Source organism: Chlamydotis macqueenii, chromosome 3 (genome assembly GCF_036417535.1).
Source record: "Chlamydotis macqueenii isolate bChlMac1 chromosome 3, bChlMac1.mat, whole genome shotgun sequence".
NCBI classification, from domain to species: domain Eukaryota; kingdom Metazoa; phylum Chordata; class Aves; order Otidiformes; family Otididae; genus Chlamydotis; species Chlamydotis macqueenii.
In genome coordinates this window covers 103,955,897-103,981,515 of record NC_141558.1, presented here as the reverse complement: position 1 = coordinate 103,981,515, position 25,619 = coordinate 103,955,897, and the positions used below count along the sequence as shown (strand labels likewise).

At 41.3% G+C, this 25,619-nt stretch overlaps 1 protein-coding gene across 2 annotated transcripts in view; it reads right to left on the bottom strand.

The window, feature by feature from the left end:
- Positions 1–25,619, bottom strand: part of AGPAT4 (1-acylglycerol-3-phosphate O-acyltransferase 4) — a 79,912-nt gene that overhangs the window by 19,703 nt on the left and 34,590 nt on the right. For both annotated transcript variants that reach the window (XM_086744159.1, XM_086744160.1), the window contains 3 exons: positions 12,915–13,084; positions 4,161–4,322; positions 1,812–1,965 (listed from right to left, as the gene is read on the bottom strand). In XM_086744159.1, coding sequence (XP_086600285.1) covers positions 1,812–1,965; positions 4,161–4,322; positions 12,915–13,084 — 486 coding nt within the window. The remainder of the gene's footprint in view (positions 1–1,811; positions 1,966–4,160; positions 4,323–12,914; positions 13,085–25,619) is intronic.

The window sequence follows — 25,619 nt, the reverse complement described above, 5'->3', positions numbered from 1 at the left end:
AACTCTTATTATCTCCCTCTCATTGCAAACAGCAACAAGGCAAGTAAAGCAACATACCCAGAAAAATTTGCAAGACTGATCTGGGGTCATCAGCCATTTCCCTCAGAGGTTTGTTGGCTGGGTTTTTCAGCTATACAGTTTCAACAAAAACTATCTATGAGAAGTTATGACTCTCTGTGCTTCTCCTTGAACCCTCACAGGGAAATCATAACTTATTAGCCTTACCCTGTTTGATCTAGCAAGTCACAGCTCCTGGACTGAGGGAGTAACATACACTTCTGCAAGTATATAAGTAATCTAGCAACCTCAGTCTTCTTTTCCTGAAAGTATTTCAAATATTTATCATCCTAAGAAGTGTTACTGTAGTGCAGAACATGAATGCCCAAAACTTTTTATAAGTGTCACCTGGGTTCCCTAAAATTGTTTCATTTTGAAACATTTTCCTACAAATCAGCTGTTTGTCCATAATCATACCATATTTTGCTTGCTTTACACAGTCTTAGTGAAAAAGAACAAAATAACCTGTCCCTGATTCCCAGCTCAGGGCATTGGAGGTCACAGAGTTCTGACTCAGCTCTTCTTCAAGGCCTCAAGTCTACCTCCCCCTGCTTTCAGCAAAACAGTCCAAAAGGGAAGGTTAAACTGTGCCCTTAAGGGAGCTGCTGGGTGCCACACATAACTTACCCCTTCTTCACAGGGGTAAGATCAGAAAAGATCCAAGCTATGCTACCCATGCTGGGAGTGGGAAGTCATGGATGCCTGACAAGCTACAACAGTGGTATCATCTACCCGACTTGCAAGAGGATATGTGGAAGAAACATGACAGATAGCAAGACAGCTGACTGCAAAGCTTTTTTTCACAGCAGCTATCCCAGATATGCCACATGAAAACATGTCATCAAAGAGAAAAGAAGCTTTGACATTAACTTCAGTCAAGCTAGAACATTTTCTTCTAAACCACTAACTACTTTGTCTTTCTTACAAATCAGCCTTCCAACAGCACACAAACCTACCAAACCCCAAAATACTGTAGCACTATGGCTACTTAGCACTGTCCTTCCTTTGTCCATGAAGTACAGCAGAAGACTTTGATGGATTGTGTTAGTCAAAGAAAATAACTTCAAAGGCATGTGTGCCATATTCTTACTGATGGCACTTTAAAGTTGGCAAATTCAAGTAACCAGAAATAACTGGGGGGTGGGGAGTTCAGAACAACATTAACAAAGAAAAACTTACTCATCTTCTGTAATGTAGAAATAATTTATTTATAAATTTCTCATACATGTATCTTCAGTCAAGGTGTATTCCAATTCCTCAGCTCCACAAAGGTTACTAAAAAACCTCTAAAGAGTACATCTACACAGAAGTTTAAAATAGAATATATTTTTATTTTAAAATAGTGTTATTTGAGGTAGATATTTACCACGAGAAAATATTTAAGACACACTGTCTCAGATTCTCTAATGATGTAATGGCTTCTACTGGAATAGGATTGCTTTGTAAATACTGAGAAATATTATTCTTTAGACATTTACCAAGTACATCCCCCAATACAGGCTCACAATAACAGAAAACAAAGAAAAAAGCCCACCAAAAACCCCAACAAAATCAAAACACAAAAAAACCAAGTTGCCCCAGGACTTTGTTAGTAAAATCTAAATTTTTGCAGGCTAGTGGAAGAAAGGTCAGAACAGATCCCAGGGCTCTGCGATCCACATGCTACAGGGAAAACTAAGAGCATGGCAAAGTGACAGCAGTTACATGAAATAACCATTTGTGTTATTGTGACTGTTCCTTGTGACTTTCCTTACCTACATTTCTCAAACACTGCACAGTGACAGCAAATCCTTTCGTTCGTGGCAGCAGGTGATACTTGAGCTTGGGCAAGCCTTTGGCTTCAGCTACCTGCATGCTAATCTGGTGCTTCTGTTCTGTGAATCTTGTGCCCTCGCAATGAATCAGGAACTGAAACCAAGAGAGAACTACAGTTAGAAAGCAGTTGAGGTCTTCCACATCTTTCTGACCAGAGGCACCTCTAATTCCCACTAAAACAGCCCAAACTAAAACAGTGCTAGCAGGGACAGGCATAGCCACATACACATTACAGTCATTTAATTGCCCTGGAGTAAAAAACGAAACAAACCAAAACCAAACCAAACTCTCTCAATTGTCCTGACCCACCCAACTTGCCATCCCCTGGTTTGAACTCTAGCCTTTGGGCTTTAACACCTGCTCTGCTACTTGCTGTCTGAATGACTTGATTTCTGTAAATGAGTCACACCATCTTTAATGAGATGTTAGAAAACACTCAAAACCTACGTCCTGTTGCAAGTCTCTCACTGATGGTGAGGTGCTTTGGTGTCTTGGTATCTAAAACTTGGTAAATGTCTAAACCAAACATTTCCAAGAAATGCTTTGGTGCTCAACTTACTTCCCCTTACTCCAACCCACTTGCTTTCCCTATGGCATGAGAACCACTGAGAACTGCAGACGGTAACTTTGATGCCAATGACTGGGCTGGTAACAGACATAGGGCAGTAACTGTGGGACAACCAGAAGCCTTATCCCCTTATGAACTAGACAGCGGAAGTGCTCAGACATGAACGATTACAACTTTGCCACTGGCAGACAGATCTTTAGAGATGTACCACTTGCTCATCAGCTTTCTGCCAAGCCTGAGTACAAACTAACAGATCAGAGAGTACCGCCAGATTGCACAAGCTAAGTCACCATAACCCCCCGCAAAGATTTAGCCAACACAGAGAGACTGAAGAAAACTAGCCAAGCAGCCAGCTTCAGTTCCAGCTCATCTAAGGGCACTTTTACTCACGTATCACATGCACGATGTTAAACAGCTAGATGAAAAATACAGAAACTGATAAGAAAATCCTCCTAGCCCACTTAGCATGCTCTGTCTTTCTACCTTCCAAGGTGCTACTGCTATGCCTTTTGACATTACATCACCACACACAGGCAAATCGAAACTTCACATTCCAAAAACCCCAGGTGTACACCAACAACTGTGTCTCTCGGTACAGGTACAGCTCCTTCTCAGCAATCCCTCTATAGCAGTATAGAAAGGATGGCGGCGGTTTGTGCTCACCAGTGACAGCTGAACTGCCTAGGCGTACAGAAAGGTGTTCAACACCTTTTAAGAGTCACAAAGCACAGGAAAATCCCTGTGAGAGAGACTAGAACTAGAAACCAAGAACGGTCCCTTTGCCAGACAGCCTCCTGCCTGGAAGTCATTTAATCATTATCCAAGCACAGAGCTTAGTTTCAATTGCTTAGCATTCATTTAAATCAGTAACAATTAAAAAGAAAATTTTGTTTCAGAGAATGAGAGATGTATATATCTTCACTAGGAAACTGCTTCTTAAGCAATAGTTTTTGTAAGCCCTTGTGACGCTCCTTAAGGTACCATCTCCTTAACTGAATCCCTCTCTTGTCATCATCAGCTCATGAGAACTAGGATTTTTCTGACTACTGAGAAGAGAAATATTCAAATTTTCATTCCCAGACTAGGAAATGCCAGGCAGACTCAATATTAAAAAATGATGCTGATGCAGAAAGTAACACTTTTCTGTTACTGAAGGTGATATCAATCCTCTCCCTGAAACACAGTCAGTTGCCCCAGAGGCCACTTCTCTGACTAAGTACTGTGGCTTCCACTTCTACCGGGCCATGTCTGACTTAGCATCTTCACGGGAGTGGCAGAACCGCAGGGAAATGGAAGGACAAAATACTAGTATGAACTCTGCAATCTAAGATGAGAGGTGAGCTTAAGTAAAGAGTACAGCTAATGTGTTTCAATACAGCACTGTCACATGCATCTGTTACACCATGATGAATTGATGCATCTATCCCTCTCCAACTCCTGTATTCAGAGGGACAAAGTTTACTGAATGGATCGTAGTGGAGGTGTTTTTATAATATCATCTGCAGGGCTCCATACTACAGAAGAAGAAAACAGACAAGACAGACTATTACGTGGGAAATTCAAGAGAGAATTCAATTCTTAGAGAATACTCTCCTGATAGCCCAGGAAGCTCAGGAATCAAAAGTTCTCAGGAGCAACGTGGCAACTATCATGTATTGTCTATGTCCTTCATCCCTTCCAAGCACCACAGCACCTCACACTCCACTGAGTCATCACTCACCCAAAAGTTTTCAGGGTAGTCCCGGAGATTCAGCAACTTCTGCATGACTGTTTTCCGATCTTCCTCCCACTTACGCTTGCAGAAGACTATCTCTAGGAAATACCACATCCAGCCAATGATAGGCATGTAGGAGAGCTCCTTCTTTGCAAGCACTTTGGAACTCTGCAAGACAGAGTCAAAGCAAGTAAAACAGAGTTACATGACTTAGAGTTCTCTGTGAGCATGATGCATGCACAGTTAGACACTAATATAGATTCATATCGACTAGTGACAGTTTTAACACCAGTGCAAAAACAAAAAGAAAAGTAAGTTTTCATCATATGACTGAATAGTCAAATCTGATCTCAGGCATCTGCATGAAAGAAGTCTTCCAGAATTAAACATACGCATTTATATCTCTCTGTGTGCGCGTCTATCTTGCCTGAACCCTGAAAGCCAAACCACAAGCCAAATTCCTTGAAACACTGAGGAATCCATGCAAAAGACCCGAACCACATAAAATAAAAATCTTAATTCAAGCAGACTCTGGGCAGTGGCAACTCAAGTTCCTTTAAGTTATCTTGCAGCTATGCTTCTCCCTAAAGCTGGGACACCTCACCACAACAAGAAAACTATTCTGAATGAAAAACAGATTCACAGAGCCATTGCTGCACAACAGTACATTGATGCATGCGCATGATTTACAAACAGAAAGCCTTAAACAACACTAGAAAGAACAACAGCAATAGAAGTACTTCGTTTGGGTTTAAGATTTGTTTATGGAAGGGCAGAAATACTTACACTAGCGAATTTCTCTTCAGAGCATGCTTCTGGTGTTAAAGTAGTACTGTTCCTGTCTCACAGGTGTGACAGACACTGATGTGATTTGTGCAGACTCTCCACAAGAAATCTATGGCTTACTAAGCATTCAACAAGTCTCGAATCTCAAATCCTACTTCAGAAATTAATTATGTGATCATCCCATACTGACAACCTTTTGGGCAGCAGAACTGTTTCCACTTGCTCCTTTCCTGTGTTCCAGGCCAGTCCACCTTGGTGAGCTATCTTACTTTTCACTTTATTATTTAATCAATAAAATGGTACACACATAAGTGTGTATAAAAATTGTTGCTTCAGCACATCCTGAAAAAGTGACATTTTCCTAGAGAATAGATAGAGTAATTACAGTCCAGTTTCTGTCTGTGATATCACTATAAGCCATCCCATGAAAATGCCCTGCAGGTGGATTCCAGCACATTGCATTTGACTAGTAGGAATTATTTACTGGTAGAAATTACCATGAACGGAAATTATTTGCTTTTGTATTTCGGTCACTGTTGTTCGTTTTGTTACTAGGGGAAGAGACTTGGCCTAATTCTTTATCTCAGCTCATTTCTCTCATCTGCACTCATTCCTCAAGGAGAAAAATACCTTAAATAATTAAGCTACCTAAAAGCTCATAAGACTGGAAGGCAAGTAAGTGCACATCACATAGCTTCACTAGCGACTGTTACACAGAAGCAGAGCAGAAGATGACATGAGACAACTCTCGTTTTAAGAATCAGAATTTAGGAATCATCTCTGTCAAGTCATTTAACACTTTGTAATAAAGCGTTCCCTCTTGATCATTTTAAGAACTTCAGCGATGGGCCCAGGTCAGAACTAGAAACCCAGCTCTCCCCGAAGGAGAATCCAGAGGATTCAGCACACTTTTTACCATCTCAAATTCCAAGCCATGTTGGATGTTAGTCCCTACTCCATGGCAGCGGCAACAAAGAGCCCAGCCTCCTCTTCCAGCTCCTCAAACTCGCCACAGAGAAACAGTCTCTCCTCCCACCACTTTCCTTACCTCTCTGTTTTTTTCCCCACACTACTGTTTTTCCTTTTCTTAGTTACTTTTAACACAAGTAATTGTCTTATTTCCAACATAAATGTAAATAGTTCTAGCATATATCTTTAAAAGCCTCCAAAGAGCATTTTTTTGTTGTAGGCCATCTACAGTACAGCTTCCATTAAAAGCACAGACCAGTTCATACGGTCTTCCATTCCTCTCCCTTGTACGTGTCTGAGGAAGACAGCTAAGCTAAGGCTTTAACTCAAGGAAGCCCAACAGATGCAAAGTGTTTCTGGCTGAGCAGGGAGAGCTAGGGAACTACTCCTCACCTCAGTCACAACCAGGGCAGCCGTCATCCACAACCTAGCGCAAGCCACTGCATAATAAGGCAAACAGAAACAGCATCACCCTCCCAAAATGGAAAGAAAACAAACCAAACATGCTCTTCAAAGTTTACAGTAAGTGTTCAGTATCATAAGAGTTACCATAAAAAAATGTAAGTGTGCTCTATATAGGATGTACAGGCCTCCAGAGCACAGAGTCAGAAAAGACGATCTAAGAGTCCTCCCTCCCAGACTTTAAAACATAGGAACCCTAATCCAAACAGCAAGCTCAAGTAACTATTTCACCATAGCCATTTTATAATGTTTTGCATATCTTAAGAAGTGTATGAATTAAACAAGGGCAGGAGATGAGCTGCCAACATTTGTTGTTTTTTTTTTTTCCCCGCAGTGAAACAAACAAATGACGTTATGAGCTAGGGTGTCATACGGCACAGGTACAACCACAAAAGCAGCACAGATGTTTGAATAAGAACATGCCCTGGGGAAGAATTCATCTTCTGTGCCGACACATTTTCAAAATTTAAAAGAGCTCTTTTAGACATGTGAGTGTATGACTCCTTAAATGGACATAAAAAGAAACTAAATCTCCTTATCCTATTTTGTGCACGCAGTCCATCCTAGGAGTAGAAGGAAGGCTAATGACACAGAACTAATCACAGAAAGGAAACTCTTCAGTGCGTTATACTGGCAGGCCTGCTCTCGTGTAGGAGGAATGCACTAGGCCTCCCCCCAGAAGCTACCATCTCTTACAATAACTAGAGCTATAATCTATTGTGTTTCAGTTGTCTACCCTTACTCTATAAATACCTGAGAAGAAAAAGGCAGCTCAAGTTGACTTCAGCCACTAACTTTTCCCTAACAAACTGCTTTGGTAATTATGGGACAGTCACCTCTAATCCTCAAATTCAGCTTGTTCAGCGGAATACATTTAATTTAAAAGTGCTGATTTATTCCATGTAAGCTGCTTTCTTGAAGGAAGTCAAACATTCTCAGTGCTCAGAACTGTAATTCCAACAGATGTTTACTGAAATTACCACTGCATTTGGACAACTTGTCTACAGTAACAGCATTTTAATACAGGTTAATTTCTTTTCATCAAGTTTGTTCAGATGGCAATACTCATGCCGTTCTCCTTTTGTGAATGATTGCACTAACATCACATTTGAAAAGTTATTTTTACAAGCTTACTGTAGATGTATTTGCACAGCTATGCTGTCATAGAAAGAAAAAAATCAACTTGATTTATATGTCCAGCCTCAGTTATCCAGCACCTCAGAATGCAACACACAGCATGAAATCAACCTGCAAGGTGAAGATGTCTAATAAAATTCGTTCCGCAGTTTCAAAACAAATTCACTGTAGCTGCAACCATTAGCAGCAGTAACTTGCCTCATAAGTTATTTGTTCTCTAGGCTGCCCTCAGCATTGACATACTTCTGAGGATTCCGCTTGCTCTATTTTTGAAACACAGCACTCCTTCATATTATACTCTCCGGGACATCAAGATAGAAAGATAGAAACATCAAGATAGATGTTTCTTTAGTCCCCCAAAGCCATGGTTCTAGAAATTTAGTCAGGCTCCTAATTTCTAATGCTTTACATTGAATAGAACTTTTCCATGTTGGAAAGGTAACGCAGCAATATAATATTTTAGAGGATGTATGTCCAAGCATATGCTAAGATGTTGTGTTAAATACAAATAATAATGCAGTTTTGTCTGCCTACATGAACAACTACATAATTTCTATTAATATATTAAAATATACAAACGAGCTACTGTGTTCACACACCTAGCAGTCCCATACAGCAACCTAGTAGAAGTCTCTTCTCACACCTATATTTAAGGCCCTGCTCAGTTTTTTTCCCCAACAGTAAGCTTCAACATAAACAACTTTTAAATAAAATGTAGGTTTCCTGGCATATGGAACAGATAGTGAGGATTAAAAAATATTACATGTGCTTAGCAATTTTTTAATGAGAAACTTAAAGCAAGACAGTTAAGAATTAGGTTTTTATTATAATGGTTTTCTGCCTTGTACCTTGACAAGGAATAAACAACTATGGCCTCTTTTGGAAATGCACATATTTTGATGCCAATATAATGAGCCACTCAGAATAATGTTTATGTTTTGCCAAGGCAGAAAAACCACTAGCATTAATAACTTGAAACTCTAGACACCAGAAAAAGAACAAATAAACCAGCAGGTTTAGCTTTAAAGCACAGCCAATTTTTGCTAATATAAGTGTCCTCATCTCAGAAAAAAGTGTTACTAAAATTACTAAAAAAAAAAAAAAAAAAAAAGCTATTTTATCACTGCTTGGTCAGATCAAGCAACGAAGCAGAAGGGTACAGTGAATCCTAGCAGAGAGCATACTAACGTCCTTCTGGTATAAGTCCTGAATAACACTTCCCTCCTCAGAACAGGCCTATGTCCTGATTTCATGTTCTGGTGTCCACTGGGTCTGTTTTCAAAGGGATGCTTAGCATCTTCAAGGAAAGAAACTAAATGCTACTAACGTGTTTAAATGCTGGTACGGTAGCTAGGCTGTCCACCACTAAGAAGGTTAAGTCCTAGGACTGGAGTGGCACAGGCAGGAAAATGGAAGGGCAGAGCAGACTGCAGGGACCTGTCACCAAGACCACATCTCACCTCTATTTACACAACAGAGCAACACACAGGCACCAGAGTCAGCATCTCCCCCAGCCATTGCACTGGCATGGGGTGGAGAGGCAGAGCATTCACAACACAACCACCACAGTCATCCTGGCTCAGGTTCGTAATAACAGCCCTGTCTTTTATTAAGAAACACTGGCATGGACAAAGCTCCATCCTGTTGGGGCTATGCTGTTTCTGACTTTACAGAGAACCAAGTTGGCAGCGCAGCTCCTCCTTCCCTTGCAGCTTGTTGCAGCCACCTCTGCATCAGGAGTATTCAGGACTCAGCTGTCGCTGTGGATGTCCACACTGCCCATAGCAGCATGACGCTGACTTAGCATCAAGCACCCCTCTATTCCCTCCCTCCTGCACACATCTCTTAGGTCTGGCAGCACAAGGAGGTGGGTGCATGTGGCTGATAGCTGTCAAGGACTCAAAACAAAACAGGAAGATCCCTTCACAAAAAAACCACAAGTGGAATACTGATATAAGCGATTAATAGTTTGGGCTGAACACAGGTTTGCCTGAAATCCCTATTGACTTCTAGTTTTTTGTGAGGTTTGCATCCTCCTTCAAATTTCCAACAACAACCAAAAATCTTGGAAGGTTTGGTGCTGCAAACAATTACAGATCAGTGACTTCAGCTGCATAGTCCAACTGCAGCTAGCAGACAATCTCAGTGGCTACAATAACTTGCGAGAGTAAAAGCAAGCATGGAATTGATTCTTCATGTGGTTTTCTCCTTCTCCACTATAAATGATTAGATCTCTGGCTCTCACTCAGCACTGCCAACCCAGCACCTCCTAGGATTTTCAATGGGTACTCCAAGACTATCATATTAAAGAAAAAAATTAAAAGTAAAAGTTAGAATTGTCTTTATTATTATTTTTTTCCCCTTCTCCACACACAGACACTTTCTCAAGTTCATAGCACCTTCTTTTGTTCTTTTTGCTACATTTTCTTCCACAGCCATTTAAAAATCTTAATGAAAGCAAGTTTAACCGCATGCCATCCAAGTACAAGAACTGAGTCATTAGAAGAGAAGTCAGGTTCACAAACCTAACGACAATATGCAAGAGATGGTGCCACTCTCAATCCACCTCCTGCAAACCAGCAAAAAACCCAAAATGACATTGAGAAAAACAAAAGCACGTTGATAGAGCATTATAAACCTGTCAGGTCTATGGCTATAATGAGAAAGCCAGTACATGAGAAAGAAGGAGCAGAGCAATGCACAGACTGAATGTTACAGCTAAGACCAGGAGGGGCAGTTTTCATATCATGATTAAAAGCAAAGAGGAAAAGGGAAAGACTTTTTCTTTTGGGGCCAGTAGGGGCAAGACAGGTTTAATGAAGTTTAATTTTATTTTAAATGAGCAAAACCAAGCAAAAAATTACAGCATTTAATGGCTTCATTTAATAAAAGTTCAAGCTGTAAAATACCGAGGGTCTGGACATATGCTTGTAACACTGTCAAGAGCACTGCCATTGTCTGCCGGGGCCACGGGACACAGCTGGATGTCACAACAAAGCCATTCTGTCTGCCTGCTGCAGGCAAGCACAATCAGTCCCAACTCTTTCAGCCCTAAGTTGTCTTTATCTTCTCCATTTTGCCCCTCCCCAGTCATCTCTCCATTCTTCATTGGATCAGTTAAGGCAGGAGAGAGAGAAGGGGTGTCTGAAACATGCCACAACAGGGCAGACAAGCACCAGAACAGATGCAGGAGATACAACAGCATGTCTAAGATCTCCTTTTTAGCAGCAGTGGACACAAGATCAGTTTAGTAAGATGTTGGTAAATACCTAAAGTTTGCATAGAAACTTGATGGAGTATAAAATTAAATAGCATTAACTATAAAACCTCACTAGCTCACAAAGTCCCTGAGCCACAAAATGCCAGAGGCGGGGACACCACTTAGAAATATCTCTGGATGCCTGTCTTTTTCTTGTAACTCCTTTTCCCAAACACTAGTCCTCAGCATAATGGTTCTTATGTTCCTAATAGTGCTGCCACACTGAACCCTGAAGCTGTGCGTGCTGCAAACTCATGTAAGGCAGCACAAAGTCAAACCAAGCTACTTCCCCCCATCCCTACACATTCATCCACTCCTGCGTTGTCCCAAGTCAAGTACCAGTATGGCAATATAGACAATTGAATCAGGAAACTGATTGTCCGTCATTTTCAATTTTTTTTTATTAATCTGGCTTAAGATGAACCTTGATTGGTTGCCTCAACAGGGAAAAGTACTGTTTCACTGTATAAAGACATCTATTCCAATGAGAGCACACAGGAACTACTTCTTCCTGGAACAGTTTCTGGTAAGTAAAATCACAGCACACTACTCAAGACTGAAATAGTTTTAAAAAAATAATTTTAAAAAACCCAAACAAATATCAGTTCCTAAAAGGATCCTAAGAGTAGCAAAAATACAAACTGAGAAATAACTGTAAGCATCTTAAAAAAAAAAAGAAAAATTATTTTCAGTTGGAGCAGCACAGTACTTGTTCAACAGTTACGCTTCTACATAGTGGTTTTCTTATGCATAGGGAACAATATAAAAAAATTAAAACATAATTCTGATTATCTTGGGAAACTATGAAAAAAACATTCAAGCTAATGAAATTCAATCCAACCACACAACACCAATGTAAAACAAAATATTTTTGACCTTGTGGGCCCCTATTGGTTTGTACAAAAACAATCCTTTAAATTTTCTACAATGGTGCTTTCTGAAGCAGCACCTGACCCTCTAAAACACAGCTTAATTTAGAGAACTGTAGCCATGAGGCTTACAAAATTAGATAGACTATACTAAAGCACCACTGTATAATAAGCACATAGAACAAAGAATGTTTTTGGCATGTACATCTGCCTTCCAGGAACAGATTTCCCTACATCTCCTGCTGTCTCATGCTATCCTTCAGCTCCACACTCAAGCTCTAGACATGACGGTAGAATTGTTCCTCAGTAATTAGAAGTCAACAGCTATTTTGGTAATATGCAGGGCCTGTAATGCCTAGGTTCATTTTCCTCCAGTTTTAAGGTGTCTGTTTATTTTTTTTTCTAAGCCAACTGTCATTATTATAATCTGAAAGTGATTGGAATGGTGCCTAAATGTCCAGAAAGCATAGAGTCCAAAGGAAAGGCCACAAAAAGTCATAGGTTCACATAATACAAGGTCAGAACTTTTGACAGTGGCCAGTAGCAAAGTTAGAAGATGATGCTGTAAAGACCATCAAAATGAGGTATTAGTCTGCTTTCTTAGGAGGGGGAACTCTTATCTAAAATCCTTGTAGGTAGAGAATGTCGTGTCATCACCACAGAAGTCAGTCAAGCAGGCTTAGGAGCGGGGCTTGAATCACCCCCGTGAGTTGACAGGGGAAACAAAAAAACAACCCTGAAAAACACACACGTACTCCTAGTCTAGTGTAATAGCATATTCAACTAGGGATAACTCATTCCTCCCCCGTCTCTTACTAGCTATAACCTGGTTACTGCTTTCATTTGAGATGGCAGCTCTTTCATTGAGGAGACAGAGACTACATCATTCAGACTCTAGCTGTGGATTTGTAAGACTACAGTAGAGAGAGCAAACAAATTCTACAATTTACCGGGAAAGAATCAGAGAACAGCTCATCTTTCTGCAGCACAATGAACCGTAATAGTTACCTAGCAAGCACAGAGAGAAACAACTGTAATGATCTCCACAGGTTAAAAAAAAAATCTCCTTCAGCAGCTTTTAAAATCTCTGTGAATGCTCAAGCAATCCTGTCTCACTATTCTGCATACTTGCACTGCATTGCTTTAAGTTCACCTCCCTACATCTGGACAAGCTGAGTGAAATTCAAGCACAGATCTGTCAACTTTCAAAACCAAGGAATTGTTTTGTTTTTTTTCCACATCCTAGAAAAGAATGTTTAAATGTTAAACAAAACTCACCCCCAAGACCCCAAATCTTTCACAAAAGTTCCAACCACAGAGAAAGTCGATTTCAAAATTGTGATTAAGGATTACAATGGCACTCTCCTTCCCATACTTGTCGTAACTCTCTGCATCAGTGTAGAGGGTGCAATCAGTGCCTGACCACCATTCCAGCAACATCACCATCTCTGGAATAAAGAATAAGAAATATATGAATATACACAGCATATGCAAAGCCACAGATTAGTAACACATTGAAAATGCACAAGACAAAGAAAGAGCTGTAATGAAGCTGAAATGCTGAATATAAGCCAGACAGTCACACATTTTGGTACAGCAAGGTGGAGGGACAAAGGAGAGAAGGAAAATAATGAGACTGCATCAAAAGAGGGAGTTGAAATTTTTGACACTGCTATGGATAAAAAGGAATTTCATTTATTTGAAAACTGCAAATTCAATGCTACAAATTATTTTATCAAAATATATGTAAAATTAGCATTTATAGTTTACAAGAGTACAACAAAATTACAGGAAGAAGAGAACAAGCTTTAGGAGAAATTAACATGCCTATTCATGCCACATAGAGGTCTTCATGCTCCTCTAAAAATTCCACAATTATAGATCAGAAAACAGTTTGGACAAGACACCTGGAGTCAGGTCTGTTACACATACACCTTATGCATCATCCTCTTAACTTGTCAGAAGTAACGGTCAGTTGTAGCCCTGCTATAACTGATGCATTTTACATTTGACAAGGGTGTATCAATCATCCAGAGCAAAGCCAATAGCTCAGACTGGATGAAGAACACCCATCCCCAGACCAAGGACAAGGTGGGTGGCTGGCAAAGCGTACAGAGACAAGAACAGTTATTAATAGCATAACGATTTGCACATCCCTTAGCTGATGGACTGATGAAGTAAATGAGTAGTAGAGGAGGGGTGGGGAGGGTAAACAGGGAAATCAGGGAAAGTTGTATACCTCAAAATCACTTTTGATTTGCACCCAGATTTGTTCCCAAAACCTAATTGTTAGAAATGACACAAGGACTGGTAGGACAGTGAGGGCTGTTTAAAACACAGCTGTACTTACAAGCTGGACAGTGGTTTCTCAGCAGTCTCCTAGTAACTAGCATATAGCTATCACCTTCCTATTTGCTTACTCCACTATCAAACACAGGCAAGAAGGAGGCTTTGTATTTGTTCTGCTTGCAACTGTAAGTGTGACCACAAGACTTGTGAATAAAACCTTTATTTAGCAAAGTCTCTCTGGTCTGGGGCATGGCATGTTGAGGTGAGTCAGTAGAGCCAACAAGCTTGGAGAGCTCTTTCTCCACAGAGATAGAAAAAGAAAGTCTAAAAGCTGTGGCTCTCCTCAAGCAATCCATGTCCTGAGCTGGAGGCACCACGGGACTAATGAGAGCTGTCTGTCAAGACAGAAAAGAGGAGGAATTAAGGGACATGTTTGCGTCCTGTCAATGCTATCACAAAACTTCTGCGCAAAAGCAATAGTCTAACGTGAGAGGTTGTTCTTTGCTAAGTAAAACATATCCCCTTCTCAGAGCATATCTGTTCCATATGAATGTCTATGCTGGAAAGATGAGACATCTGAGATGCTCTCCTGGCTTCAGGCAAGCCTGAAAGCACCACAAATCCTCATTCCCCTCAGGGAAGACCAAAACTAGGCCAGCCTTTGAAACATTTCTGAAATCCTTTCAACTTAAGTCCCCTACTGGCCTCAACTAGTGACCAACAGCTAGGAACAAGTCATCTACATTTTCAGTCATCATTAGCTAAATTAGTTGCCTGAAGCTTTTGGATGACATTGTGCTGTACACTGGAGAACGGGCATTAGTGACATGAATGAATTTTATCTAACAGTGCTACAGCCAAGCTAATAGACAATCTCAATTCAAATAACATTACCTTAATACGATAAAATCATGTTTACAGTATGGATAAATGACTGACTTTTCAGTCCCCCTCCTTATTTCTAATCAAGGCAGGTAACTACTACTGTAGCAGGAGTACATGCTATTACGCATTAAAACAACAATCAGATGTGGAGGGAGATCTGAACTGCCATATGTCAACCAAACAATGATTTGTTCGCCTCCACAGAGGGATCTAGACAGGCTGGATCAATGGGCCAAGGCCACTAGTACAACGTTCAAGAAGGCCAAGTGCCAGGTCCCACACTTGTGTCACAACCACCCCATGCAATGCTACAGGCTTGGGGAAGAGCGGCTGGAAAGCTGCCTGGGGGTGCTGGTCAACAGGCAGCTAAATATGAGTCGACAGTGTGTCCAGGTGGCCAAGACGGCCAAGAGCATCCTGGCTTGTATCAGAAATAGTGTGGTCAGCAGGACTGGAGAAGCAATCGTCCTCCTGTGCTCGGCACTGGTTAGGCTGCACCTCGAATGCTGTGTTTCGTTTTGGGCCCCTCACTAGAAGAAAGACACTGAGGTGCTGGAGCATGGCCAAAGAAAGGCACAAAGCTGGTGAAGGGTGTACAGCACAAGTCTTAGGAGCAGCGGCTGAGGGAAGAGAAGCTGTTTAGTCTGTAGAAAAGCAGGCCGAGGGGAGATCTTACTGCTCTCTACATCTACCTGAAAGGAGACCGTAGCAAGTTGGGTGTCAGTCTCTTCCCCCAAGTAACAAGTGATAGGACAAGAGGAAACGACCTCAAGTTGTGTCAGGGGAAGTTTAGATTGGATATTAGGAAAAATTTCTTCACCAAAAGGGTTGTCAAGCATTGGAACAGGCTGCGCAGGGAGGTGGTGTAGTCACTATCCCTCGAGGTATTTAAAAGACATAGATGTGGTGCTTAAGGGCTTGGTGTAGTGGTGAAGTTGGCAGTGTTACACTAATGGTTGGACTTGATGATCTTAAAGGTCTTTTCCAACCTAAATGGTTCTATGATTCTATGATTCACTGGCTGGAAACCAATTTCCCAGTGTAAATCAAAGATGTTCACGTCTCAGCAAGAGCACTGTGGAGATAAAGAAGTGTATATACGACTGCTCCAGACTTCTCCTGCTAAGAGCTGCCTTGTGACACACACTCACAATTTTACATCCTTCCAAGGGTGTAGCTTTCTATTAGGTTTGGGAACCGTCCCCCACACACTGTAATTTGCAAACCTTTACAGAATCCAGTTACATCCTGGGGCAGAACACGACCATAGAAAAGAAAGGAAGTTAGGCAGAAGACAAAATAATTCTGTCACTAACTAGGAACCCAGCTAAGATAAGAAATGACTGTCAGATGGGATTTTCTCCTTTTTAACCTCTACTGCCATTAAACCTATTGCCTAAAACAAACAAGTAGAGATGATGACTGTGAGACACTCTCAAAGAAAAAGCCAACTTTACCTGAGAAAAACAACTTCAAAGCCATCCCACTTCAGCATGTTTATTTTTTTTTAAGTTTGTCTTTTCCTAAGGAATTTGAACAAAACTAATAATACATCACAAATCTCACTATAGAGATGTGCCACATGCGTCGAGCTCTGCAGTTACATGTTTTCAGTCTCAAATACATTCAAAAATAGCACAAAGTATTTCTATATGGTTTGATTCTTCAGGCTTCACATAAGCAGGATTTTTGTTTGAATAAATACTGCAGAAATAGGTCCCTACTTCTCACCTTGGATACCCATTTGTCACTGCTGTGCTCAGGCAGTTGCTGCAGAAACACAAAGCAGGCACTGAACGCCTTTGTGTTAAACACAGTAAATACCATCCGCCAGCCCTTAAGTTCTTAACATGTTTCTTCGTCTCCATCTTCCCTACACTCTTTCTTTCCCTTTCTTCCTAGCCTCCTTTCTCTTTGTGGTTCTCAAGCAATGATTAGTAGTGTCAGTTTGCGCTACCTTTGCATCACGTCACCAGCTTACTTCCACAACCTGCCACAGAAATTTATTACCCAGAAACTTGCTGTGGTGGCTCAGCAGCACAAGGTCGCTCGTACACACTCCCCTTCCTTCCTTCCTTCACCATGTATATGATCAGCACAAGTTTCCTCCTCTTTGTACACCAGTCAGACTGTATAACTAAAAATCAATTTACATAGTGGGGAAAAAATATTATCTTGCTCCCAACCAGGACTAGTCCAAGATTTCTAAGGCTTCTCCTCACCCCCTTTCATGAGGTTTTGGAGTTTGAACTTCACAACTGAGCTGGTAAATACACATTCACTCATGTAATGGGGGTTCCTACCTTGCAAAGCAACTCCTGCAGTGACACTTCCACACAATTAATGCAAAGAAAGAGGAAAGCCAAAAGAACTTGAAACGTCTCATCCTTGCTTTGAAGGCCGAGTCCTCGCAGTACCACTAGGTTCAGGAGAGGCCGGTGACAGGGAGAAAACTTGCCTTCAAATGCCTAAGATGGACACTCTTTCTGCTTAAGAATTCTGAGGTTTTCTATATTTCTGGAATTAACTAACTTCTTACCCTGCTACACAGAACAGCACCTACCTCCTGCAAGAGCAGACTGCTTCCTAGCCCTTCACTGCACAAATCTGAGCTGCCTTGATGACTGCAATTACAGAACAAATAACTAAAAAGAAAACATCTCCAAGGCTGACCTGAACTATAGCCAGTTATATGAAAAACATCTAAGGGAAGACAGGAAAGAATTTACTGAGACTTGTTATATTCCACCTCAAAGTTTTGCAAGAATGAGTCATTAAAACAGTTAGCACTGTTCTTCTACAGAAATCGTTAGTAATTCCTTTAGCTAATTATTCTTGACAAGCCATGGAAACATTTGCTTACAAGATTAACCATATAATGCCTATTTTAAAATACAACTAAAAGGACAGTTATATATTGACTCAGTAAGTACAATAATTTGAATATCTCAAGTAGGTATGTAACCTGTTAAAGAGCAATAGAACAGCTTCCCTCTGACATTCTTAATTTTCTTTAATCTATGTATCAAGGCAACACCAAGAAAGAAAACTTAGAAAATTCTTATGGGAATATATGGTAAAAGCATAGTAAACTCTCCAATAAAAATAAAAAGCAAGGCAAGTGGACAAGCTGTAACCACCATTTCAAAGACCAAACAGGGTGAATGGTTGCATGATGAATAAGTACATTGCCTAGAAGACTGGGGAAAGCATTTAAAAAAAAAAAAAAAAGTAAAAATAAGGCTAAAGACAGACTGACAGATAGTGTAGTCCAGTCCATACTCATCTGTGGAAGAATAACTTACAGTAACAACTGACTACCTTTCCAGATTTCCAGACTACATCTACTAGGTGCACCTCCTAAATATTTTCCACAGAATGAATTAAGTCTACAGGAAACTAAGAAAAGCAAGTCTATTATCTTCTCTGGACTACTCAAAAGTCTGCTGTATACAACACACAGCGTTAAATCCCTGAATGATACTTACTATATTAACTGCAAAGCTGCCTCAGAGGTCTTCAAAACACTTCCAAGTATTGATGACTCCGCAACCTCCTTACACAGGCTATTTGTTGTGGTTTTAAGTCCAGCCAGCAAACAAGCACCACCCAGCCACTCGCTCACTCCCTCCCAGTGGGATAGAGGAGAGAGTCAGAAGAATAAAAATGAGAAGACTCATGGGTTGAAATAAAGACAGTCTAATAGGTAAAGCAAAAGTTGCCCATGCAAGCAAAGCAAAACAAGGAATTCATTCACTACTTTTCATCGGCAGGTGGGTGTTCAGCCATCTCCAGGAAAGCAGGGCTCCATCACATGTAACGCTTACTTGGGAAGACAAATGCTCTCTCTCCAAATGTCCCCCCCCTTCCTTCTTCTTCTTCCCCCACCTCTATATGCTGAGCGTGACAACATATGCGATGCAATATCCCTTTAGTCAGTCAGGGTCAGCTGTTCCAGCTGTGTCCCCTCCCATCTTCTTGTGCACCCCCAGCCCACTCACTGGTGGGGTGGTGTGAGGAGCAGAAGAGGCCTTGACTCTGTGTAAGCACTGCTCAGCAATAACGAAAACATGCCTATGTTATCAACATTATTTTCAGTACACATCCAAAGCTTAGCCCCATGCTAGCTACTATGAAGAAGATTAACTCTACCTCAGCCAAAATCAGCACACTACTCTAGTGCTTCACTACGCCCTCTAACCTGACCAGTCATTTATTTCTGGTCTCTACTCTCTTCTCTGCAGGAGCTACAAGTAATTATGATGAAAACTTGAAGGCAAGAGTTCTGCTGTAATCTTGTGCTGATTAGGTACATGAAACAATTAGAGCTCACAGCTGGAACACTGTTACACATCTACATTAATTTTTTAAAAAATAACTTATTATTATAAAAGAGCATATACATATTTCCTGTGAGGGGGAAAAAAAGCTAGTACTTGGGAAGAAATCTGCAGCTGGGAAGTCAAGTAACACTTTCCTCCCTTCCCTAAGATGAGGGGGAGGTCATTCATGGATCTCATCCAGACAAGGCATCAGCTCTCCAGCTTCAAGTAGATTCCCTCCCATTCTTTATTCCACATGAGCAACACATGCAGGTGTGCATGTGAGCACCAATGAGGGGTGTAATGGAGTAATCAGGCTCTTGCCTCAGTGCCACCACCCATCACCTACCTCTCCATTTACCCTAGGTGATAATAACGACTGTTCTCTTTGGACTTCTCTTCCCCTCCTTTAAAGTTGTTTTGAAGCAAAAGGTGGGAATCTGATAGGGGGCACACAAATGTAAAAACAAAAGTGAACAAACAAAACCTTTTGTCTATTGGCTGCAGGTCTGCTTTTGGAGATTTTTTTTGCCCCAGTCTCCACAGAAGATCCTGTAAGGAACTCCCTTGAAAAATACCTCAATTAATTACATGGCTGTGCCAACAGAGAGGAAGGCAGGAACAATGACTCTTAATTCCCCACCCATCACAGTAAGTTACTGAATGTGCTTGCAAGGAAAAAGATAAACACAGCCTATAGCCCTTTCATATATTCAGGATCTGAGACCCATTTATTTCAGCATTTGCTTGCAGGAAAATCTTTTAATGAACTTCTTTTCATCAATCTTATATTCCAACAAAGACAATGTGCTGCTTTTGCCACAAATGGCTGAGGTCAGTACAGCCTGTGCTGATCAAAGGAGCTAATACCAACAGACAGCGAAAGACAACGTGTCGCTTGGCAAGTTCCCATGACACCAGCATTTGCTTTGTATGGGCACAAAACCAGGCAGTCGCATCTCTTTCGGATGTGGTTTCTTGTTGCCCAAAACACCACAGGAGCACTACCACAGAGGAACTGCTTAGCAAAAAAAAAAAAAACGGTTACAGCACATCAACTGTTCAACATTTTCTTTTAAGCAACTTCCTATATACACACACACTGAAAATATTTTTTTCTTCATGCATCCTCGGCCTACTTGTAGGTTTTATTATTTTTAAACCTGCACATCTTTAACTCAAGAAATACTGTCACAATGTAGCTATTGAGTAAAATTTTCCACTGTTAAGAATGGTACATTATGACCATTAGGTTTATTATAAAGACCTCAATGTTCAGTTCTTCATGGGAACTAATTATCAGCAAGAGGGAGATGGCAGCCCAACACAAAGTCCAAAAGCTACCAACTCGAGCTAGCAAGCGATCCCAAGAAGTTTTTTGGAAGATTTACTGATGCTTTTACAGAAGAAGGTTAATTGAGTAGAAGAAGCAACATACATCTGTCCTGAGCACACATGCACGTTTTCCATGTTGGTGGCTTCATATGAGCGACTTCTGCTACCTCTCAAAGAAAGTAATGTCTATAATATACTAAAATCAGTCAGAAGACAGCTGGAAAGGATTGTTATAAAGTTATGGTTTCCATTACCTCCACGATGGCTGTGTACCTCCCAACTAATGTCACTGTCCCACAGACAATTCCCTGTCTCTCTGTCCCTTATCCCTACTCTCCCCAAATCTATACGTACCCACTCTTCTTCCACTCACAGGCTAATGGATGAATAGATAAATTCACCTTTGACCAACTGTCCTCAATCTGAATGTTACCTGAAGATTGCAATTTCTCTTTTAAGCTTGAAAAAGGCTTTCTGCATGCAAATCCTTTGCAGTTTTCCAGGTACGTCAACTAATAAGATGTAATACTTTTGACTGCAAATATCGATTTTTCTTAACTCTATCCTAACTGTCTTCAGCCAGACATCATCATCCCAAACAGTAAAGACCAGATACACTACAGCCTCCTGTTATCCATGCAGACAGGCACTGTCTGTCACAGTACTTCATGATGTCTAACAAAGAGCACTTCACACAAGTAATACCCAGCACCTCCAGGAAAAGCAGGGTGAGCTCCAGATGTCAGTACTGATTCAACAGCACTAACCTATTCTTCTAGCTTGCACAAGCTTTGTCTCTCTTAAGCAACCAGTGTCATCCCTTATCTCAACTGTTATATGCACGCAACTATTTCTAACATGAATTTGAATTTTGAAATGACGGATTCATACACTACACATCACCCTCTTGAAGTTTAACATAGGTTTCTGGCATACACTTCATTAATATGTTCTGCTGAGGTGGCCTGTTAGGATGCAGAAGGCATTCTGGAGAAGCATTCTCAGAGTGGTTCTGTCCTGACTGCTAGGTGAGGTCTGTACTATGAAGCAGCTTTCCTGAATAAGAAATGTACATAAGGACTATCAGGAAAAATTTTGCTCTGTCCCTACTAGAAGGAAGCACCTTATCTCAGGGAGCAGTAGCTGAGGTCAGGTTTCCATGAATACTAGATTATGCTTTTTATTAAATTATTCAGTATCTGAGGCACACAAGCCAGGAAGCCAAGTATGTTCATCTGTACAAGCACTGACAGGTGTAGATGAGCTTGGGAGAGGAAATATGAAAAGAGTAGGTGAGAAACAACTTAACACCTTCTCTTATGTGTTCTGCAGTGATCAGTAATATAGCATTTGATAGACCTTATCAGTTAGTTTAGCTTGGGCTTGCACAGCAAAAGCTTTCTAAAAACACAACCAAGCAACTTTCATACTCTGGCACACAGACCTGGGACAGAGCAAAACACCACCTGATCCATCATAAATCCTTCTCTTGACATGCTGTCCTGGCTTTGTGTAGCAGGGAGGTTGCAGGGGCAGCTTCTGCAAGAAGCTGCTAGAAGTTTCACCTTCATCTGGTGGACCTGGCTGGGTCTAGGGCAGAACCACCACTGGCCAGGGCTGAGGCAATTGGTTACAGTGATAATGCCTCTGTGATAACCTATCTGAGAAGAGGAAAATAAAAAAAATAATTAAAAATAAAAGAGTGAAGAAGCAGCAGCATGGGCAGAGAGGGGCACGCACGAGCCTTTTGGACTTTGCGGCCCTCACCCTCTGGCCTCTTGCTCAGCAGCTGTCTGGGCTCAACTCGGCCCAGCCCAGCTGCAAGAAGTCAAGAGGAGATGGGATGTGAAGAGAACCTGAGAGATGTCTGCCTGAGCCTGATTGTGAAGAATTTTTCTTGTGAGAGGAACAGCTGCAGACACCAAGGTCAGTGAAGAAGGAGGGGGAGGAGTAACGCGGCTCCTGGCCAAGATTCCCCTGCAGCCTGTGGTGCAGCCCATGGTGAAGCAGGTTGTCCCCCTGCAGTCCATGGAGGTCCACGGAGGAGCAGAGATCCACCTGCAGCCCATGGAGGACCCCATGCCAGGGCAGGGGACGCCTGAAGGAGGCTGTGGCCCATAGTGGGCCTGCACTGGGGCAGCTGGTTCCTGAGAGAATGCACCCCATGGAAAAGGGCCCCACACCGGAGCAGTTAATGAAGGACTGCAGCCCGTGGGAGGGACCCCACAATGGAGCAGGGAAGGAATGTGAGGAGTTCTTCCCCCGAAGGGAAGAAAGGAGAATTGTCATGAACTGACCACAAGCTCCATTCCCTACTCCTCCCTGTGCCACTCAGCAGGGGGGAAGGACGTGGAGATAATTTAAAATGAAGTTAAGCCTGGCAAGAGAGGAGGGGTGGGAGGAAGTTGGTTTTTTGTTCTCTTTCATTATCCTGCTTTGTTTTTATTAATAATAAATTGAAATAGTTTCCCCCCAAGTCGACTCTGTTTTGCCTGTAACTTGAACGATCTCTCCCTGTCCTTATCTCAAACCTGGAGTTTTTTGTTACATTCTCTCTCCCTCATTCCCTCAGAGGGTGGGGAGAGTAAGAGGCCGTGTAGCTTGGTCCTGAGTGGGGCTACGCTACAACACATGCCATGATCAGCTGTGACTCTGCATCACGCCTTACCCAGGGGAGCTTGCAAGGACTAACTTCTGTGTCCCACTGATGAAGTTGCTCAGCAATGCATGATAGCTTGGATGAACAGTACAGACCAGGTCACTCTAGTTCTCATTTTGATGGGTTAGGGTGGCATGTAACTGTCTAAATCCCAAACCAGAAGCTTAAATGAGAGCAGAGTGACCTATATTAAGCAAAAGCAAGTGCCTTCTTGAAATCGATAAACTCAAAAATGTCAAATCAATTAATCATGCAGTGGTTAAAAATCTGCTCCCAAACTTTTATAAAATACCAAATGCATGGACAAATACTACCACCAGGTATTTGAAACTTTACAGTTTCTTCTCAAGTACTTTCCTGATACTGAAGGGTAGGAACAACTTGCTCTGAATGAAAGTTGAGACTCTAGCTAACTTAATAAATTAGCTGTTTGCAGGACTCACAGCATGTACAAACTGAGGAAAGAAACACAAATAATTGAAGATGCAAAGACAAGTTAAAAACTCACTAGGTAACAAGGAGAAAAAAAATACAATTATTGTTAAACACAGGAGCCACTAGATGGGCACAGTCAAAGAATTTTACCAGTTTTGACCAGGATTTCAAAGATCAGAAAGAAACACCTGATACATATGTAAACTTCTGCATGGTATAGGCCAAAAAGAACCTACTTGCTAATACAGAAAAAAAGTAGGAGAAACAGAGTGGAAGTGCAAGTCAGGACTGCAGCTTAAGTTTTGAACAACGTAGATTTTTGCTTCTTGTTCCTCAATAACTGAGGTCATGATTTTTTTTTTTTTTTTGTGAAAACACAGTATGAGTAAGTCAGGTTGGTTTGGATTTACGTGAATGGGAGAGGAGGGGAATGAATGGATAATCCGCTCCACTGGGATAGACCCCAAAGTCTGTTGGATGAGCCCCATACTTCATTTGACTAAAGAAGAATTTTTTTTTTTTCATATTACTTGAGAAAAAAAACTTATGTTATGGCTTAATCCTGGTCAGCAGCTAAACCAAGGAGCTAGGAGCTGTGCTTCTGTACCAACTATTTCTGAAGCATCTCAACCCCCCTCATATGTTGCTAATTTTTTTTTTCGTTTGGGGTGCTATGGGCCTCAGATCCTCTATACTCCCAGTGAATTGGGATATTATGATGCCCACCTTGATATATTATTCCCCAAAAATAGATCTCTCATGAAGGTCCTTTGACTCTGCTTGGTTTTACGACAAAATCAGCTTTCAGAAAAATCTGGATTATTCTCTTCCATTTCTCAAGCACTTCCTCAGCTGTGTTGCCCCAAACTGGATGTGACAAAGGACTGTTGTCAGTTAACCCTGATCAGCAGCTAAGTGCCACACAGCCACTTGCTCACTCCCCCCATCCCCAGTAGGATAGGGGAGAGAATATGAAGAGCAGAAGCAAGAAAACTCATGGGTTGATACAAAAACAGTTTAATAAGCAAAGAGGAAGAAGAAAGGGTGGAAGAAAAACCCCAAAACAAGTGATGCAAAAGCAATCACTTCCCACAAATGCCCAGCCTGTCTCAAAGTAATGGGTGCTTTCCAAAAAACACCCCTCCCCTCAGTTTTTATTTCTGAGCATGATGTTATATGGCATGGAATATGCCCATGGTGAGTTTGGGTCAGCTGTCCTGGTTGCATCCTCTCCCAGCTTCTTGCACACCCCCAGCCTTCTTGCTAGGGGGGCAGACAGTGTGGGAAAAAGAGAAAGCCTTGACACTGTGCAAGCACTGTTCAGCAATAACCAAAACACTGGTGCATTATCAACACTGTTTTAGTTACAAATCCAAACCACAGCACCATACAGGCTATTAAGGGAAAAAAAAAATCTGTACCAGCTAGACCCAGTACAGCTACTCACTCTTTATGATTAAAATCTGTCTTTGAATGGTGAGCAGACAAATGACTACAGCTAATGACTAAGACAGTCATTCAGTCATTCTTAGCCAGGATGAGAGAAGTTTCTTTAGATAAGCAAGACTGTCCCAACAAAAAAAAAAAAAAAAAAAGAAAAAAAAATCAAAACAACACACTTTTGCCCTGGTACCACAAATGAGAAAGAAACAAGGAATATCATTGACAAGGAAGCAGTATGAAAATAAAGATAATGCCAAACTCATTATCTAACAAATTCCAACTCAGGGAGACCCAGCTGACCTCCCGGAACACTGAATCAGAGGTGAAATGAAGTCTCATCAAAAAATATTTCAGATTGATCATGACACCATGTTTTTTAAAATGGAGAAGCGTAGAAATATACTACTAATACTTATACTGGTGAGTAGATAAATTATCAGCATAACTACAGACACAGTAACTGGGCCTTAGTACTACATGGGAACAAAAACAAAACCAAAGTTTTTCAGAAGAGATGTGTGCAAGAGTTGGAATTTAGGAAAACGAACCCTCTATAATTTTTCAGAGGCTGATCGGTATGTCATTATCTGATAACTCTGATTTTATAGACAACAG